The sequence below is a fragment of the Coenobita brevimanus genome, chromosome 109, assembly GCF_032717465.1.
Source record: "Coenobita brevimanus isolate Jiangsu-jjx chromosome 109, ASM3271746v2, whole genome shotgun sequence".
NCBI classification, from domain to species: Eukaryota; Metazoa; Arthropoda; class Malacostraca; order Decapoda; family Coenobitidae; genus Coenobita; species Coenobita brevimanus.
The window spans coordinates 1957563-1977942 of record NC_137062.1 but is presented as its reverse complement, the minus strand read 5'-3'; the positions used below and the strand labels follow the sequence as shown (position 1 = coordinate 1977942).

At 43.0% G+C, this 20380-nt stretch overlaps 1 protein-coding gene across 1 annotated transcript in view; it reads left to right on the top strand.

Moving 5' to 3' along the window:
* LOC145417191 (uncharacterized) overlaps positions 1–20380 on the top strand; it is a 66763-nt gene that overhangs the window by 9597 nt on the left and 36786 nt on the right. Inside the window, exons 7-9 of the mRNA XM_080285964.1 lie at positions 810–954; positions 13006–13145; positions 13847–13910. Coding sequence (XP_080142090.1) covers positions 810–954; positions 13006–13145; positions 13847–13910 — 349 coding nt within the window. The remainder of the gene's footprint in view (positions 1–809; positions 955–13005; positions 13146–13846; positions 13911–20380) is intronic.

The following is a 20380-nucleotide window of genomic DNA, read 5'->3' as shown; positions in this document are numbered from 1 at the left end:
TAGTGTACAAGGTGCTAAAATATCATATATATAGTAAGGTGGCAAAATCACCGTTTATACAGAGAATTAGCACAGTCAGTGTATAAGGGTCATGTGCCCGATGGCACAGGAGGCTGACCAGCGCCTATTTTTCAGCGATTTATTTTGGTTATTAGCCTACACCTAAACACTTTATTATTTGTTAATTATAGCTTTTTAATTATCGACATTCGTTACAGCAATAATATAGAAGACGATAGTGATGTGCTATGAACAAAATAAATCGCTAATAAAGAGGTATTACGAAATCTTCAAAGCCACTTAGGCCTGTATTCTCGTCGGTTGAGGAAGCTCCCTAACACCTTTACCTAAGAGATTTATTTTACTTATTTCACCTTATTGTCTCATTCAGTGTTATATAAATCCTTCCAATATCGCCATACTGTTCATAAATAACGTACAAAAAGATATTACCCGGCCATATCCAAAAATAAACTGCCAAGGAAAAGGTGTATAGGGAGCTTCCTTGGCCATCGAAAATACCAGCCTTAGGTCCGTAATGTCGTTGGTTAAGGAAGCTCCCTAACACCTTTTCCTTGGCGATTAATTTTTGGATATGGCTGGTTAATATCCTTTTGTGCGGTGTATATGCAGAGTATGGCGATATTTGAATGATTTATGTAGCACAGAGATGAACAGTAAGGCGTAATAAACAAAATAAATCGCTAAGGATGTGGTGTTAGGGAGCTTTCTTACTGGAGGATAATACCATCTATAGACCACTGGTGTAATACTGACAACACCAGTGAGGCCACATCCACCCGTCACAGAGGCCCACGCCGAGATCGTAGGTGGGCCGGAGCGGTACATCCACCACGGGTCTGCCCTGCTGCTGGAGTGTCTGCTCAAGGGCGCCACGGAGCCGCCTGTGTACGTGTTCTGGTACCGCGGCGACAGGATGATTAATTACGACACGTGAGTCTGGATTCTGTGTACGTGTTCTGGTACCGCGGCGACAGGATGATTAACTACGACACGTGAGTCTGGATTCTGTGTATGTGTTCTGTGTACGTGTTCTGGTACCACGGTGACAGGATGATTAACTACGACACGTGAGTCTGGTTTCTGTGTACGTGTTCTGGTACTGCGGTGACAGGATGATTAACTACGACACGTGAGTCTGGTTTCTGTGTACGTGTTCTGTGTACAGTTGGAGAAATTTCCGCGTGGGACACCGCGTAGAAGGCATCAGGAGCGGCAAATAATATGATCTGGTAACAGTGTTGGGGGTAAAGGAGGGGTGGGACGTGCAGGGTAGGTGAGGGATTGGGGGTAGTGGGAGTATCTGTGTGTTGGGAGGGATGGGAGTGGGGGTAGCAGAGTGTTGGGGAGAGGCATAGTAGCAATTTAATGTCGTCACATAATTTGCTTTGATTTTAAGTGAATGTGCTTTTATGACTGGGGAACACACAAGCACCAACAAGCTGTAAAGTGATGGTTTATGACATAATGAAAAATGGTCAGTCCAGTGATCATGCAAGGCTGATATAAACACACAGACATCACGAACACGTAACGTTATATAATGACTCGCCCCCCTTCGCTGTCTGTAACATCCCTATTGTAACACAGACTAATATCACACTTTTACCTCAGATACGTCTCAGAAAAGTTGCTCATACATTCTTAATTGTAACGTATATATGTAGTGTATGGAAAATAAAGTATATATAATATTCCATTTCTTCTTTGTTTCAGTCAACCACTAGTATTTTTTACCCTCAAAGGCATTAAAGTATTTTAAGACAAATTCTTCTTTGTTAGCTGTCAGTGTAAATCTGATACATTTCCTAAATCGTAAGAACATGCTGGCTGCTTGTCACAACTAATTTAAGCATATACCAGACCTAGATGTATCAGGTCAATCAATAGCGTCTGCGTGTGTGTGTGTGTGTGTGTTGTGCAGTGTATAGTAGTGGGTCTCTCGCTGTCTAACTCACTCAGTTTATCACACAGAGACTTATACTTAGGCCTAGGATAATCATGCATTTGCATATGTGCATATGCAGATGCATATTCTAGCCATTTATGAACCTAAGTGCATATTCCTACTTTTTTGTTTATTTATACGGCATATTCTTTGAAATTTCCTGGGTATTAAAACATAATCAACCTGTAATAATAATTAAAGTCATAATATCCATCAGATCACAGTGAATTATATACTGCATAACTGGCTGTGGTTGGGAAGGCCGTGACTTGATGGTCAGTAGACAGCAGCTGAATGAGATGGATTCGTGTATCACCACTTGACTCGCCAGAGTCTGAGACGCATGCATGGCCTATGACCGAGAGAGAGAGTTACAGTATAGATATAAGAGCGAGCGGCCCCACAGGGACTAACAAAACAATATATATATATATATATATATATATATATATATATATATATATATATATATATACAGTATAGATATCAGAGCGACCAGCCTCACCATGAACTAAGACAAATATATATATATATATATATATATAGGGGAGAAAAAGTGAGCAGATGGAGAGAACACTTTAAGGAATTGTTGAACGTAGAGGATGGAAGTAATGCGAGTATAAGTGGCTGGGGAATGGCTGGGAGAAGGAGGGAGGTGAGAAGACAGGAAGAAATCAGTAGGATAGAAGTTGTGGAAGCAATGAAGAAAGTTAAATCGGGGAAAGCCCCAGGAATTGATGGAGTGTGTGGTGAAATGCTGAAGCATGGGGGAGGGATAGTAGTAGAATGGATGTGGAAGATGTGCAGATTGGCCTGGGAGGAAGGTAGAGTCCCGGAGGATTGGAAGTCAGGTATAATTATTCCCTTGTACAAAGGGAAAGGGGAAAAAGAAGTGTGTGGTAATCATAGGGGCATTTGTCTTCTTAGTATAATAGGAAAAGTGTATGGTAGGATACTTATAGACAGAGTTAGAGAAAGAACAGAGAAATTAGTTGGAGAAGAACAGGGAGCCTTTAGGAAGGGAAGAGGTTGTGTAGATCAGATATTCATTCTTAGATCTTTAGTGGAAAAGTTTCTAGAGAAGGGAAAGAAGTTGTATGTGGCTTTCATGGATTTGGAGAAAGCATATGACAGGGTGGATAGACAAGGATTGTGGAAAGTGTTAAGAATATATGGAGTAGATGGGAAGTTGTTGAATGCTGTGAAGAGTATGTACGATGGTGCGAAGGCTGCAGTGCGTGTGGATGGTGAACTAAGTGAATTTTTCTCTTTGAAAGTTGGTTTGAAACAGGGATGTGTCATGTCTCCATGGTTGTTCAATCTGTACATGGATGGGGTAATAAAAGAGGTACAAGGTAGGGTAGTGGATGTTGGAGTGGCCCTGGTGAGAGAGGATAGTGTTTGGAAAATCCCTGTACTGTTGTTTGCAGATGATACTGTGTTGTTGAGTGAAGACGAAGGGGAGCTGCAAGGCTTGGTGGATGAGTTTGAGAGAGTGTGTAAGAAACGGAACCTAAAGGTGAATGTAGGGAAGAGTAAAGTGATGGTCTTTGAGAGAGGTGAAGTTAGTGAATGTACAGCAAGGTTGGATGGTGAGGAATTGGAAAATGTGAGTATGTTTAAGTATTTGGGTAGTGTGATGAGTAAGGATGGAGGTTTGGAGGGTGAAGTGCTTGAAAGGGTACAGCAGGGAAGAAAGGTTGCTGGTTCCTTGAAAGCAGTGATAAGGAACAGGGAAGTGAGCATGGAAGTGAAAAAGTTACTACATGACAGTATTGTGATACCAACTCTAACGTACGGAAGTGAAGCTTGGACATTGCTGGAAGGACACAAGTCAAGAGTGAGAGCAGTGGAAATGAGTTATTTAAGAGGAGCCTGTGGAGTCACGTGGAGAGAGAGGCTGACGAATGAGGATATAAAGGAGCGTTGTGGTGTGGATGTGGATGTGATAGGAAGCGTTATGAGGAACACACTGAGGTGGTTTGGCCATGTGGAGAGGATGGAGGGTGAAAGACTGACGAAGAAAGTGTATGTGAGTGAGGTGGAGGGGGGAAGAGGGAGGGGGAGGCCGAGGATGAGATGGAGAGGTATATGAGAGAGGGGGGTGTGAGTTGGGAGCAGGGCAGTGAAATGGCGGGGGACAGGGCGACTTGGAGGCGATTTGTTTGTGGCCACCCCAAACGGGATTGAGGCGTCTGGCAATATATATATATATATATATATATATATATACTCGTTGCCTTAGTCGCTGGTGGGGTCGGCCACTCTTATGTTGTCGTCGGTAACTTCTGTCCGCTGCGTGCTCTTCTTTCAGACCTAACTGCCTCATTTCTTTCTCAGTTCCATCTCTCTACCGAATCATTTGTCTTCCCATCGTTCTTCTCCCTTCCACCTGCCACCTTCACAGAATCAACTTCCTCCATCCTGGTTACATGCCCATACCACCTCAAACGTGCCTCTCTTGCCTTCTCCACAACTGACACAACTCCTGCCTCTGCTCTGATGTCATCATTCCTTCTCCTCTCTCTGTGACACTCCCATCAGTCATCGCAGCATCCTCATCTCTGTTCTCTCTGGCTGGTTCTCTTCATTCTTCCTCAACGCCCAGGCTTCTGCACCATACAGCAATATATTAGCAACTTTTGGAAGCTTCAGGTCATTCCTCCGTCTACCTTACACACCCCAGTGGGGGGCGCGTTCCCTAGTTTGGAAAGCACAGGTTAATTCCAACCAAGTGCTAACCCAACATAGTCATTGGTATTGACACATTCTGTCAGTGACGTTTTTTGCTCTTGGTTCAGTTAATAATATTTGTTTATCCAGACAAATGTTAGAACAAGTAGTACTAGGTTGATGCATGAATTTTATCAAACTCGGTGGAACGGAATAGTTGGGTTGAGAAACACTTGTTTAAATGTTATGGGACAAATAAATCCTTCTTTCGACCTAATTCCCAGAAAGAATTATTATTCAGTTATATTCTCCTCAACTGTGAGTTGTATAAGACAATAAGTATGTGATATTACCGCTTAGTGTGTTTGGAAGGAGTAGGTGGAGAGGAGAGCTGCCTGCCAAAATTTAATACGTTTGGGTGAGTGTGTGTAATTCACCAGGTCGGTCAGCAGAACGTGACTGGCGTGATCGTCAGCTCATTACCCTCCAGGAAGAGAGCTGAGAGCTCATATAGTCCGATCTAGGGCAAGGCTGTGACCTTCACACACGCACACAACCATTCCCTACCTGAAGAAGAACAGTAACCTCCCACTTCGATTGTGAAACTTTTCCCACCCGATCCGGCGCAACCCCCGTCGTACTAGATGGCAGGCGAAAGCATTACCACTACTCCAGTTGTGTGTGTGTGTTTGTGTGTGTGTGTGTGTGTGTGTGTGTGTGTGTGTGTGTAGAGGCTGGTTAGAACAATTGTGTGGACGGGGCAACTGCTACTGCTAGCACATTTGCAGGTATTACATTACGAAAATCTCGTAAAACGTTAGGTGCATGCACAGTTTGTAGCAATGCAAGTCTTACATAGTTTTGGTAGTTATGTGTGAGCATCATGTGTATTTTGTCAAATCTATCTATCTATCTATCTATCTACTGCCAGATGCCTCAATCCCGTTCGGGGTGGCCACAAACAAATCGCCTCCACGTCGCCCTGTCCCCCGCCATTTCACTGCCCTGCTCCCAACTCACACCCCCCTCTCTCATATACCTCTCCACCCCATCCCTGCATCTCATCCTCGGCCTCCCCCTCCCTCTTCCCCCCTCCACCTCACTCACATACACTTTCTTCGCCAGTCTTTCACCCTCCATCCTCTCCACATGGCCAAACCACCTCCGTGTATTCCTCCTAACGCTTCCTATCGCATCCACATCCACACCACAATGCTCCTTTATATCCTCATATGTCAGCCTTTCTCTCCATGTGACTCCACAGGCTCTTCTTAAATAACTCATTTCCACTGCTCTCACTCTTGACTTGTGTCCTTCCAGCAACATCCAAGCTTCACTTCCATACGTTAGAGTTGGTATCACAATACTGTCATGTAGTAATTTTTTCACTTCCATGCTCACTTTCCTGCTTCTTATCACTGCTTTCAAGGAACCAGCAACCTTTCTTCCCTGCTGTACCCTTTCAAGCACTTCACCCTCTAAACCTCCTACCTTACTCATCACACTACCCAAGTACTTAAACGTACTCACATTGTCCAATTCCTCACCATCCAACCTCGCTGTATAGTCACTGACTTCACCTCTCTCAAAGACCACATTACTCTTCCCTACATTCACCTTTAGATTCCGTTTCTTAAGCCCCGTCCACACGAGCGGGCAATGCCCGCGGGCACAAGCGAGCAGTTTGCCTGTTGACGGGCACAAGCGGTGAGCCCGTCAACAGGCAAACTGCTCGCTTGTGCCCGCGGGCATTGCCCGCTCGTGTGGACGGGGCTATACACACTCTCCCAAACTCATCCACCAAGCCTTGCATCTTCCCTTCGTCTTCACTCAACAACACAGTATCATCTGCAAACAACAGTACAGGGAGTTTCCAAACACCACCCTCTCTCACCAGGGCCACTCCAACATCCACTACCCTACCTTGTACCCCTTTTATTACCCCATCCATGTACAGATTGAACAACCATGGAGACATGACACATCCCTGTTTCAACCCAACCTTCAAAGAGAAAAATTCACTCAGTTCACTGTCTACACGCACTGCAGCCTTCGCACCATCAAACATACTCTTCACAGCATTCAACAGCTTCCCATCTACTCCATATATTCTTAATACTTTCCACAATGCTTGTCTGTCCACCCTGTCATATGCTTTCTCCAAATCCATGAAAGCCGCATACAACTTCTTTCCCTTCTCTAGAAACTTTTCCACTAAAGATCTAAGAATGAATATCTGATCTACACAACCTCTTCCCTTCCTAAAGCCTCCCTGTTCTTCTCCAACTAATTCCTCTGTTCTTTCTCTAACTCTGTCAATAAGTATCCTACCATACACTTTTCCTATTATACTAAAAAAACAAATGCCCCTATGATTACCACACACTTCTTTTTCCCCTTTTCCTTTGTACAAGAGAATAATTATACCTGACTTCCAATCCTCCGGGACTCTACCTTCCTTCGAGGCCAATCTGCACATCTTCCACATCCATTCTACTAGTATCTCTCCCCCATGCTTCAGCATTTCACCACACACTCCATCAATTCCTGGGGCTTTCCCCAATTTCACTTTCTTCATTGCTTCCACAACTTCTGTCCTACTGATTTCTTCCTGTCTTCTCACCTCCCTCCTTCTCCCAGCTATTCCCCAGCCACTCATACTCGCATTACTTCCATTCTGTATGTTCAACAATTCCTTAAAGTGTTCTCTCCATCTGCTCACTTTTTCTTCCTTCTCCACTAGTAATCTACCATTTTTATCTTTCACTCCCCTGCTAACTTCACTTCCACCCTGTCTTACTCTCTTCACCTCTTTCCAGAACATTGTCTTACAGTTCCTCCACTTTACACTCAAATTCCTTCCAAATTCCTCATCCACTCTCTTCTTACTCTCTCTTACTAATCTTTTCACCTCTCTCTTTCTTTCTACATATAACTCTCTTCCGCCTCTCAACTTCTTCCACGCCCCTATTTCTCATCCATTCATTGTATATCACCATCTTAAACAGCGACATTATGTCGGTATTCATATTAGATGACGACTGAAAAACAGACTGTATCATATTCCTGCCAACCGAAAGGGGACCAGTGTGACTGTATGTAAGGTAATGTACTACGTGTGTCAAAGGGAGAAAGGGAGAGAGAGAGAGAGATTATGCACGTTTCATACTCGTATAATCAGGCACGTATGCTCATAAGCATAACGTTATATAGGCCTATTAAGATATGAGGGATTGACCCAAAGAAAGTGTTGACTGGAGTATGCTTAAATTTATAGTCTGGTATGAAGGCCAGGCTCATCCATCCGTAAGCAGGGCAACTGCCTATACGACTATGAAAGGATAACAAATTACGCCGTCAATCTAAAGGATGTATTTTCCGTATTCTGCCAGCGTTCGGTCTCAAGTTAACAGTAATTGACTTATACAAATATAAAATGGACTATTACAGAATGTTAGATTCGGTATTCAAGTTGCAATGAAAGTTACAGTATCTTTGTTAAGCAACTTGCATGATAAGCTGCTGAAATCAGTTCTAAATATTTATTAATTCTCGGTCAACAATAGAAAGCTTTCCGATGAGGGGACGGAATGACGGAGGGAAGGATAAGATTATGTATTGGCGATACCTGTTTGCTAAGGTATTGAACTTATCGCATCAACTACTGAACCATCATTAACAACCTGTTGCCACTACCTTTTTTTATTAATTGAAAAATTGTATTGGAATGATTATCTACGCAGAGTTTGTTGACACAATGGCTACTTAACCTCTCCCTAACACTCACCTACCCTCACCACCACCCCTCCTCTCCTCCATCACTCACCTTCGCCGCAACTCCCACCCCCTGCTTCACCCCCAGCACTGTTACCAGATCATTTCTGACGGTCGCTGCTGCTGCCATCTACACAGTGTCCCACGCGGAAATTTCTCCAACGGTACGTGTTCTGGTACCGCGGCGACAGGATGATTAACTACGACACGTGAGTCTGGATTCTGTGTACGTGTTCTGTGTACGTGTTCTGGTACCACGGTGACAGGATGATTAACTACGACACGTGAGTCTGGATTCTGTGTACGTGTTCTGTGTACGTGTTCTGGTACCGCGGCGACAGGATGATTAACTACGACACGTGAGTCTGGATTCTGTGTACGTGTTCTGTGTACGTGTTCTGGTACCACCGCGACAGGATGATTAACTACAACACGTGAGTCTGGACTCTTTGTGCTAAATACTTCTCGCACTGTGCAGTTGACCCTCGTGCGTTGTGGTGCGGTGAGGAGCGGTCCCTTCTCCCCTTAGAGGCTAAGATACGAGTAAATGTGTGTGTGTGTGTGTGTGTGTGTGTGTGTGTGTGTGAGTATTTTGGTGGGTGTGTCGTCCTGTCCTGGCTACCCCCCCCCCCATTAGAGGGGAAACAGCCTGGGTATAGAGATATAGAATAATGTCTCACTCTATTGATTTCTCCTTCCCTCCCCCTTCATGTTTCAGGACACCTTACTGTATTCATTTCTGCTATTCATTCATGTGAGTTTTGATTTTTTGTAGTAAATACTTCTCACACTGTTTTTTCCTCCACCCTCCACCCATGTTTCAGGATGCCTTACTGTGTTCACTTCTGCTATAGATAATTCACCTTAACTTACCGACGATTTTTGTCATTTCCCAACCACTTTCTCGTAGCTCAGTGGCACAGTATGAAGGTACTCTGGCTATACAGTATATCCTTCCCATCGCACGCCTTCATCAACAGCACTATTTTAGAATGTTGCTCTTTCTTTGTACAGTAGTTCAGCATTCAAGATGGAGATGGCAGTTCTGCGCCTAGTTAAAGTGAGCAGATTATAGACCTAATTCTCTCTCTCTCTCTCTCTCTCTCTCTCTCTCTCTCTCTCTCTCTCTCAATTTATCTATCTATCTCGAATAGTTAATCGTAATAAGAGTTTAACACTATAATACAAGGGAGCAGACTTGACGGAATTCACTGAAGAAAGCAAACAACACTTCAGCACACAAAACAACACAGCCATCACCAGGCACATTACACAGATAAACACCATCATACTCAGTGGAGAAAACACCTCATTCCTCAAGGCAACATAATACATTACAACCTAAACCTTACTCCAGAGATTGCCTGCCTCATGAGACGACGCAACAAACATAAATACAACTCGCCTCTCCTTGACAAATAAAAACCATTACAAACTCCAGTAAACAAACAGTGAGACCTACAACAAAATTAGTACAAAGAAAATGGACATCAGCCTATGTAACAACACTTAATTACTCCACAAACCCTTTCTCTTGACTCAACAAATCTAAAAATAATTAGTATATATTTAGTATCACTAAATTACAGACACCACAATGAGCTACGCCTCCATCACCTCTAGCACCCGACACATGCAATCCTACAAAAACCAATCAGACATAAGGCGGTTTTTGTCGTCAATTATAAGCCATAATGAATTTTGACAGTAGTGAATTTGGAGAGGGTCACCAAAACAGGAAATTAGGTGCTGAGGTGGTCACGTGACTCACGTCATCATATCAGTGTTGTGTTAATTCTGCCATCCATACCACTTACATTAAGTCAATGTCCACTGAACTGTTTACTTCGTCACATGAGCCTGCAATTCATCTATGACCCACACATGCTGCTCTCTTTATATTGTCAATGTTTACTGAACTGTTTACTCCACCACAGGAGCCTGCATTTCATCTAGAAACCACACACACAGCTCTGTTTACAATATGAAGTCAATATCAAATATGTACTGGTCAAAATACCTCTGAAACAACATTAACCATTCGTGGCTAAGATTAATTTTCCTACTGTCATTCGGTGCACATGAAAATGGGTATCAGCATGTGTTAGTCCATATACGATACCAGGGCCTGTAAAAATACCTCGACATTTAACACTGCAAACACCCACATATACCGGTGAACCAATACGCAGTCTTAAGACACGTAGCACAACGTACACTGAGTTTGAAAAACATTGCTGTCAACAAAGGTAACCCTTTCTGCATGACCATAGTGCTACCCCCTTCACTCCAGAACAAGCACAGAACATAAAAAAATAATATACAGTACAAGCACAGAATCGAATGACATAAGCAACCTGCACCTGAAACATTTAAAACCACACGGCATCTTGGCTTTCACAGACATCAGCAACATAAACACACTGTGGCCTTCCCTGTATTTGGAAACAAGATATATTTATTACCATCCTTAAACCAAACAAAGACTCAACACACCATTGGGCTATTTGTACAGACTCATACACTGCTTAGCACACCATCCAGAATAACTGAGTGCCTTAATATCGACAAAGTCACACTCAGTGTCCTTGCATCCTCAAAACACAGATTTACACCACTACATTCTACAAACACCTCACTTACTAATCTCACACAAAAAGCACCTGATGGCATTAACTTTGCGAAACCAGCATATCACATACTGCTTACAAAAATAGATATTACTGAAGCCTTCAGTGCCATCCCATAACATAAAATAATCACCACGATATACAGCACTAATATGGAGAACAATACCAAACGCTAACTTGCCAACTATTTATCTGACAGACAAGCACATGCTACATTCCAGGGTAAGTCATCACGAACACGAAATTTCCCTAATGCAGTTCCTCAGGGCAGTATTCTCTCACCCACACTCTTCATCCGATACATGCATGCTATCCCCACACCCTGGCCATCCACAAATATTGCCTCATAATCAGAGGACATCACCATAACATCCACACACCACATTGCTGACACAGCCTTCAAACAGGACTACCTCAACACACTGTAGAAAAACATGGGCTGAGGACAACAGGTTGAATATCGTCCCAGTCAAACCCACCACCAACCTCATCAGCAGCAGCAAACACGAACACCAATACTTTCCCCACATCACAATTAACAATGTAAATGTGCCACGCACACACACACACACACCCTCCACTAAGATCGTTGGAGTGACATATGACCCCGACCTCACATTAAAGAACAACATACAAAACATACATCAAGAGATGGTGCAGCCTCACTCTCAATGCACTCAGGGCAACTACAGGGCCAAACTTTGGGCAGCAAACAATACATAATGTTAACGATGTTCTGTGCCTCTAGGGTATAGGTTCCCACCCTGTCTGATACTCATTATAACACCCTGCAAACCATATAGATCATCGCCTTATTCATCACCAGTGACTGCACCAAAACCACCCCAATAGCCAACTTACATTCTGACACCGAAGTTGTTCCTGTGAGCGACTACTATCATATGAGAGATATACGACTCTATGCAGTAGCCTGTGCCAGTACACAACACCTCCGACATTACATGTCTAGGGACACACAGCACTATTAGGCATATTGCTGGTTGCAAATATGCTATACAAGATAACTGATTGCCTGATTAGAGTGTCAGTACACACTGTATGTAAGGATGGCTCTGACGCTGCCATAAGCTTTAAGAAATATAATCCATGATAACTCCCAAACATGGAAGTATTAAACTTTTATTAACTTCAAGCCTTAATCCTCATGCTTTTCTTTCCCTCTAACATCTCTCAGAGCAGCGAAAATAAAACACTGTGCTAAAACACATTTGACAAAGATCCCAATTTTTTTATATTCTTATTTCTTCTTCATCTCCATATTCTTTCTAGATCCCTGTAGCCCTAGAATGGCAAAGCCGATCTCCTTGTTTTGTTTTTTTCTCAGATGGGTTTCAGTTCCCACTTGGTTGGTTGCTTGGTAAATATTGCCTGAAAGAAGGTCAGAGGTTCGTATCTTACAAATGCGTCAACACGCTTGCATGCGTCGGCCTTCATCCCCTAATGGCGGCTTTTCACCTTCCTCGACCTCTGGCAGTCTTACTATTCAGTCCCTTATCCCTGAGGTCACACACTATGACCTCATCCCAGGTCTTTTCCAGTCTGCCTTTCGGAGCCCGACGTTCACACTTCATACATTCCACACCCAATTGTCATCCTCCATTCTCTCCACCTGCCCAAATCTTCTTACTCTATCCATTCTCATCACAACACCCGTACACTCCAGTCCCATCCTTCCACTCGACTCATTAATCATAAACCTAGTTCCATTCCCCCCCCAACCCGTGCATTTAAAGATGTACTAGACATCTGTCTAATCATTGTCACATCTTTACGTTTGAGCCTACGAATATGATTTTTATTGCCAGGTCTCACTGCCATACGGCATTACACTCCTGAGACATGCCATATACAAAAACTATAGGTCGAAAATAGATCAACTTTTACTCTGAGTCTGATTCTGCATCCATCTTACAATGCCCCTTCCCTCCATGACTACAGTGAGCGCGGTGTGATGGTGGACAACTCCCGTAAGTCGTCTAAGCTGTATGTGGCGTCAGTGTCACGGCGAGATGAGGGGAACTACACCTGTGTCCCCTCTAACGCTGCACAGGCATCAGTATCCGTCACCGTTATACAGAGTGAGCCCTTCCTTATGTATATATTTTCATCTGCATCTGTAGATATAAATGTGTCTATGGATGGTGGAGAGATACATGAGTGAGAGTGGTGTGGGATGGTGGGATTGCCTAAGAGCAAAGGATAGGGTGATAGGGAGGCGATTTTGTTCATGGTCACCCCCTCTAGGATTGTTGTATCTGGGTATATAGTAAGGAGATATACCCAGTAAACAGTTGTATGACATAGGATGGATTTTTGTGAAAGATCAGTAAAAGCAGTTCTACTAAATACAAATCCCCAGACTGTTCCCTGTCCCAGCCTGGGATCGGCTTGGCATACATATGGACAACACTCAACCTCTATTGGCCAATTAATCACAACTTCTCTACATGTTCATTTATATATTGGGCATAACTAAGTAGTCCTGTGTTGAAACACCTCACCGAAATATTACTGACAGAAATTTTAAGAATCATTTATTATGTTACTGTCTGAATAGAGGTATTTGCCTTGATAGAGTAGTGTTATCTCCTGAAATGGGTGTCACCTATTTCAGACATCTCCTTTGTTGATAATTCTGTAACTAATAAGTCTTTCATATTCCATATTGTTTTACAAGTAATACTAATGATTTTTATTATAATCATGGTGATGATGTGACAGGTATTAGTGATATTGGTATTGATGATGATGCTACGAGTTTTAATATTTTCCCTTTCAGAGGAAAACCCAGCCGGACTCCAGCAAGAGACAAACACCGAGAAGGACGGCTCATCCCCGTCATCGTCTTTGTCGGGGTCATCAGTATCAGGTTCATCCAAGTCATCCTCCTCCATGTCCAGCAGCGGCACACAAACCATGAGGGCGTCAGCCACCTCAGTATTAGTCCTCCTTCTCTTGCTACTCTGTCTACCCACCGCCACCCACACGCTTGCCCAACACTTCTTCAGATGATGCACTTGCTGACAGCGATGAGCATCCCTAACAGCCAACGCATCAGTCCAGCTTCCAAGGGAAGTACTTGAGAAAACTTTAATGACCGGCAAAGATAGAAAAACAAGTTATGCATTAAGTCCTCTGGTAAAAGACTAGACTGGCAGCTGCAGGAAGCTATGCAGCTGGAAGCAGCCATTAGGTGGAAACAGTGCCGACCCATGCAAGCATGGAAAACTGCCTCACAAAAGTGACTATGTTTAGGGATAGGATGAATAAGAATTTTTATTAATCAATAACATTAATGGCTGTTTGAAAAAAAAATGTACTTGAAAAAGATATGGCTCTGGTTAAAAAAGAAAAAGTAGGAGTGGTAAAAAAAAAAAAAAAAAAAAAAAAACCAGCAGTGGGAATTGATAAAGAATAATGTGGATCCACTTAAAAAGTTCTGTAAGTGGTTGAAAAGACTGCATTAGTTTAACAGACTGGGAAGTGATTACCTAAGATTAAGGATTATTTGGAAACGACCTGAATGGATAAAAGTAATGAAGATGACTAGGAAGTGATAAAGTTGAGCATTGGTTCAAAATGTTATATATTGTTTGAACAAGAATAAGGACTGAGAAAAAATTATGTTGAAAACTCCTCTACCTGAATAAAGTTACAAAATCTACCTACATATCTTCTCACATACCTGTGGAGGAACTGTGTGGCTGTTAATATTATAAAGACACTGGTAATGCTTACGTTAGGAATACATTTGTTGTTTGTACAGGAATAAACTATACATAAATATATATATTTACGTAGAAGTGAGATATCTTAATATTTATATTTGTACAGTATATGATGTGTGGTTGTATGGGCATGAGAGTGGAGGAATATTTGTATTAATGTACTGCCTTTCATTGTTGCTTGTTGTGTATCTCAAAACCCGTTCACATAATGTCAAAAGAACCTTGGATCACATTCAACATTTTTGACAACAGTACAACTCTCAGAGATTTTAAGAAAAGACAAAATAAATATTTACACTATGCCCTCGCCATTAATAGCCTTTTTTAAGTTAACAGTAATTTATGGAAAGATTTCCTGCTAAAGTCAAACTGATTTGTGATATTTTAGAACACGTGCTTTACAGTGAAGACTGTCTGTAAGGTCAAAATTTAAAAACATACTGTCTTTCGTAATAAAATTCAGTTATATTTAATAAAAACAGTATAAGCGAATAGTAGTGTTTAACCAGTGACAAAAGCCAACCACTTTTAAACTTCAAGAAGCAGGCAACAAGGCCAAAAGCTTATTGTTTTCTTTTTTAAAAATGAGAGGATGGTCAGCCAGGTAAGCAAGTGTGAACTGTTTCCTTGGCATGGTAAGAGTGTCAGTTGTATTCTCATTTGTTTTGGAAGCTCCTCGGCACCTCTTCCTTGCCAGTTTATTAATGTAACACCTTAATATTCCTGTGTATGCTGTTCACAATAAAGATACATATACATAACATACAAAAGGCTGTTAAGGTGTCATAAGTAATATAAATGGTGAAGGAACAGGTGCCAGGAAACCTCTTAAGCTGATGAGAACACCATCCCACGAGTCTTGCCAAGTGTGTATGAGGACCGCCACCAGAATGAAGTAAACGGTACCCACAACACAGTGACCAGCACCAGCAACACAGTGACCAGTACCCACAACACAGTGACCAGTACCCACAACACAGTGACCAGTACCAGCAACACAGTGACCAGTACCCACAACACAGTGACCAGTACCCACAACACAGTGACCAGTACCAGCAACAGTGACCAGTACCCGCAACACAGTGACCAGTACCCACAACACAGTGACCAGTACCAGCAACACAGTGACCAGTACCCACAACACAGTGACCAGTACCAGCAACACAGTGACCAGTACCCACAACACAGTGACCAGTACCAGCAACACAGTGACCAGTACACACAACAGGTGAGCAACATCCGGCGATCAGTACTTACCTGTTACCCGGTGTGTGTGTGTGTGTGTGTGTGTGTGTGTGTGTGTGTGTGTGTGTGTGTGTGTGTGTGTGTGTGTACAACTCTCACTTTTATTATGACTGTAAAATAAATGTTTCATGGCAGTCACTTTGTGTACTATCTTTTTCCCAAATTTATTACCCATAGAAATTAGTCGTTAAAAAAACGCACACGCGCGCGCGCGCACGCACACACACACACACACACACACACACACACACACACACACACACACACACACACACACACACACACACACACACACACACACACACACACACACACACACACACACACACACACACACACACACACACACACACACACACACACACACACACACACACACACACACACACACACACACACACACACACACACACACACACACACACACACACACACACACACACACACATCTAAAAACAGATCCATATTTTCATTTCGCATCATCATCATTATCCCAGCTCGTATTCCCACCTAAGAACTGAGTGAGGTAGGATCCAGAGACAAGAAGGAAAAGTATAACTCAGGAAGAATTGTTAATAACATGCCCAGTGACCGGCCACAGAATCAACCAGACATTATTCAAACCATCAGAATCCTGTCTCCACCTTACAAGTATAACCATCACTTTTTAAAACAATATAATATAGCTAGCAGATTCGTATTTACGACTTTAAATATGAAGTAGTCAAACCTAATTACTGAGTGGCTTAAGAGGAAATTATTTGGGGTGGTCGATGATACCTTTAAGTAAGTCTGAGTTGGTATTGGGGTGGCCAGGCATATTTCAGCGTTAGCATGTGACACCAGGGCTTCCCCTCTGGCTACGCAACTGATAAATATACTCTGTTGACCTTAACCTGGCGTACAGTTGACGTCTCTATAGGGTGAACGCTGAACTATACTGGAATATAGTGCTAGTCACGAGGAAGTATTATGGAAGGGATGTAGAGCTGTAGTATTACCTTATACTGTGCTGCCATTGACCTACGGGAAATATACTGGAGAGTAAAAGCCCCGCCAAGTTAGTGTGAACTAATCGTAGGAGAGATAGTGGATAGTTATACTTTCCTTAACCCTTTGAATCCTGTGGAGTATATGTAAGCTTAATGTTGTTCCTTCCGTTTGAGTTTATTCAACCTTCAAAGAGCCTGGTACTGAAGGCGTTAATGAAGGTTATATAGAACTTAATGTGTCTCAAGCTGAATAAAGCCCCATGGAGGCTGCAATTAAAAATATAAGAGAGATAATACAGCCCTGTGGAGGCAGCAACAATAAAATATAAGAGGTAACCTATTGAATGGGTTAACTGGGCCGGTGCATGAAGGCAGAGCAGTTTCTCTCGAGCTTCCACAAACACTAGTCCTCTTCACCAGGCTCATCGTTTGCTGGAGAGGGGCGCCTTCTCGCCGTGGCTCCAATACACCCAGACGGAGGACCTGCCTGGGTGCACAAACGTCCCTCACCATCTGAAAGGGGAATGGTGGGCTGCATCATTAGCATCCTGAGGTTCACTGCGTTCACATCCAGATGAAACTGGGTTTGCAACTACGCTGTTGCTGCTGCTGATGATGATGATAATAACCATGGACCAGACACTTTCATCCAGTTTATGATGAAGTACCGCTTATTATTAAGGGGTTGAGGAGTGCTCTACTCATCCATTGCCAGGCCTCACTCATACACTGCATAACGTTTCCTGGAGAACAGTGTATTAAATACACTCATGTAGTGAGTTTGAATAAAGAAGCTGTTCAGATTTAGTCCCAGAGTAAATTCTTAATGTATGGTACAGTTACCACGGAACATATTGTTACGTCCCAGTCCTCACACTGCCACAGGCTCCAACAGCAGTAGTACAGTACAGGAAGGACGTTGCCCAGTGAGTTGTTCTTCCTATGGTCAGCCTTTAGGTGTGCAGTACACAAGATCAGCTGAGGCGAAAATAAACACTGGCTCCTTAAAGTTCACTGTCTTTATTTTCCAAATAATTCCACTTAATTCTTTCCAACTTCACTGTTCTCACAAGCACTGGAGCTATACACACTTTATAGACTGCAGTTACACTTAATGTTTACAACACTTCACAGTTAGTACACTTAATGCTTGCTAACACTTCACTTATTACACAAGTAATGAAAATAATCTTCACTGACAGTAATTACACTTAATACACTTCACTGTCTTTTCAAGTTCCACTGATATACAAAATTCAATAACCCGTCACTGTTTGCCACTGTTTTCACAAGTACCAAAATATACAACCTTCACTGACACTGACACTGCACCAAAACCGACTGCACTTCATACAAATTGATCTGAAACCCGACTAAACTCCAGACTGACTTGACACCTCACTAAACTTGTTATAATCTCTACCCCATCCTTATATAAGCTTGCATTGTTCTAGAAACGTCCACTTCTCCAACATTCTAGGACATACTGTCTTGCAGCAGCCCCTAGCAACAACAGTTACCAACTACGAGACATCAAAACATTCTAGAGTTGTCTTACATTACATAACACTCTAAATCATTAACCATACGAACTTAAATTACATAATTTAACAAGTAATTACTTAAATAAAACATTATAAAGAAAGAGCATAAAAATAAATGTTTAACTTACGAAATAACTACACTTATAAACACCAGACAAACTGGCAACTCTGACGACTCGTACCGAAACTTACGGTACCAGAAACGTCTCGAAGGTACGAGACTACCTAACTGGCAAATCCCCCTTCATAACACTACCCCCTCCCTAGTTCTTTGTCGTCCCGACAAAACTACACAGTATACACAAACATAAACATAAACCCTAATTCAAATGAAACATCTAACTATACACAAAATAATCTTTCAACTTATCAGGTCTTCTATGCCGCTTCCGACGATGTCCTTCTTCCTCCACATAGTCCACTCCTCCAGGAAGGTCTTGGTCCTTTTCTTGATTCACTTCTTCCCTAGGGAAACTGTCACCATCTTCTTGCACTTCAGCTCCTTGGTCCTCAACATCCTCGGTTGCGGGTTAGCACAATTCCTCAGAGACATCCCAGCTGTACTGTCCTGGCCCATGGTACTGCCACAGACGATTCACGTGTACCACCTTTGGGCGAGACCTCCTGCCTCCCCGAATCCGATATGTTACGTCCGATAGGCGGTCCAACACAGTGTAAGGCCCGTCCCATGGGCTCTGCAACTTTGGTGACTGTCCCTTCTTACGCTGAGGATTGTATAACCAGACTTGGTCACCATCCTGGAAGCTCACTTCACTTGCCTTCGCATCATACTTGCACTTCATCACTTCTCCTGAAAACTTGAGGGCTCCTTGCACTTGTTGATGTACAGTACCTCAAAAAAGTATCAGAACAACTATGTGGTAAACAAACTGAAAAACCAACGATGTGATCCGAAAACACACCTGAGGTGAACGTATGATTTCAAAACTATCTGCCCCTAGGTACGGATACTTTCTTGAGGCACTGTACCTCAGCCAGCTTTTCCTGAAGATGCTTTGCATAGCCGGTGGTGTCTGTAGGCAGCTCTTCACCAGATGGTCTTTCCATTAACAAGTTGACAGGTAAACGTAACTCGTGGCCCAACATCAGTTTTGCAGGAGTGTAGCCAGTAGACTCGTGGGATGCAGACCGATATGCCATCACCAAAGCTGGTAATTTCTGGTCCCAGTCTGTTTGTCCATCAATGCAGTACTTGGCCAGTTCTTGCCCCAGGGTCCAGTTGAATTTCTCCACCATCCCATCTGACTGTGGCCTTAGTGGGGTCGTCCTGGTCATCTTGATCCCCAATAACTTGCAGCACTCATGGAATACAGCAGACTCAAAGTTTCTACCCTGGTCTGAATGTAGCTCTTGTGGCATCCCAAAACGACAGAAAAACTGATCAACCAACACCTGAGCAACAGTCGCAGCCTCTTGATTGGGGATGGCATAGGCTTCTGGCCACTTTGTGAAGTAGTCCATGGCGACACATATATACCAGTTTCCTCTCTCAATGAGTGGCAAAAGTCCAGCAATGTCCACTGCAATTCTTTCCATCAGTGTACCCACTTGGTACAGCTGGAGAGGGGCACAACCACGTTTCTTGGGTCCCTTCTTGGCACAGCACACATCACAGGCCCGACACCACTCTTCAACATCCTGACGCATGCCAATCCAGTAGAACCTCTGTCGCAGCTGGCTTAAAGTTTTCTTCACTCCCAGGTGCCCACTAGTGATCTGGTTATGGGACTCATCCAAGATCTTGGACCTCATCTTCTTCGGAACCACCAGTTGCCAACACTCG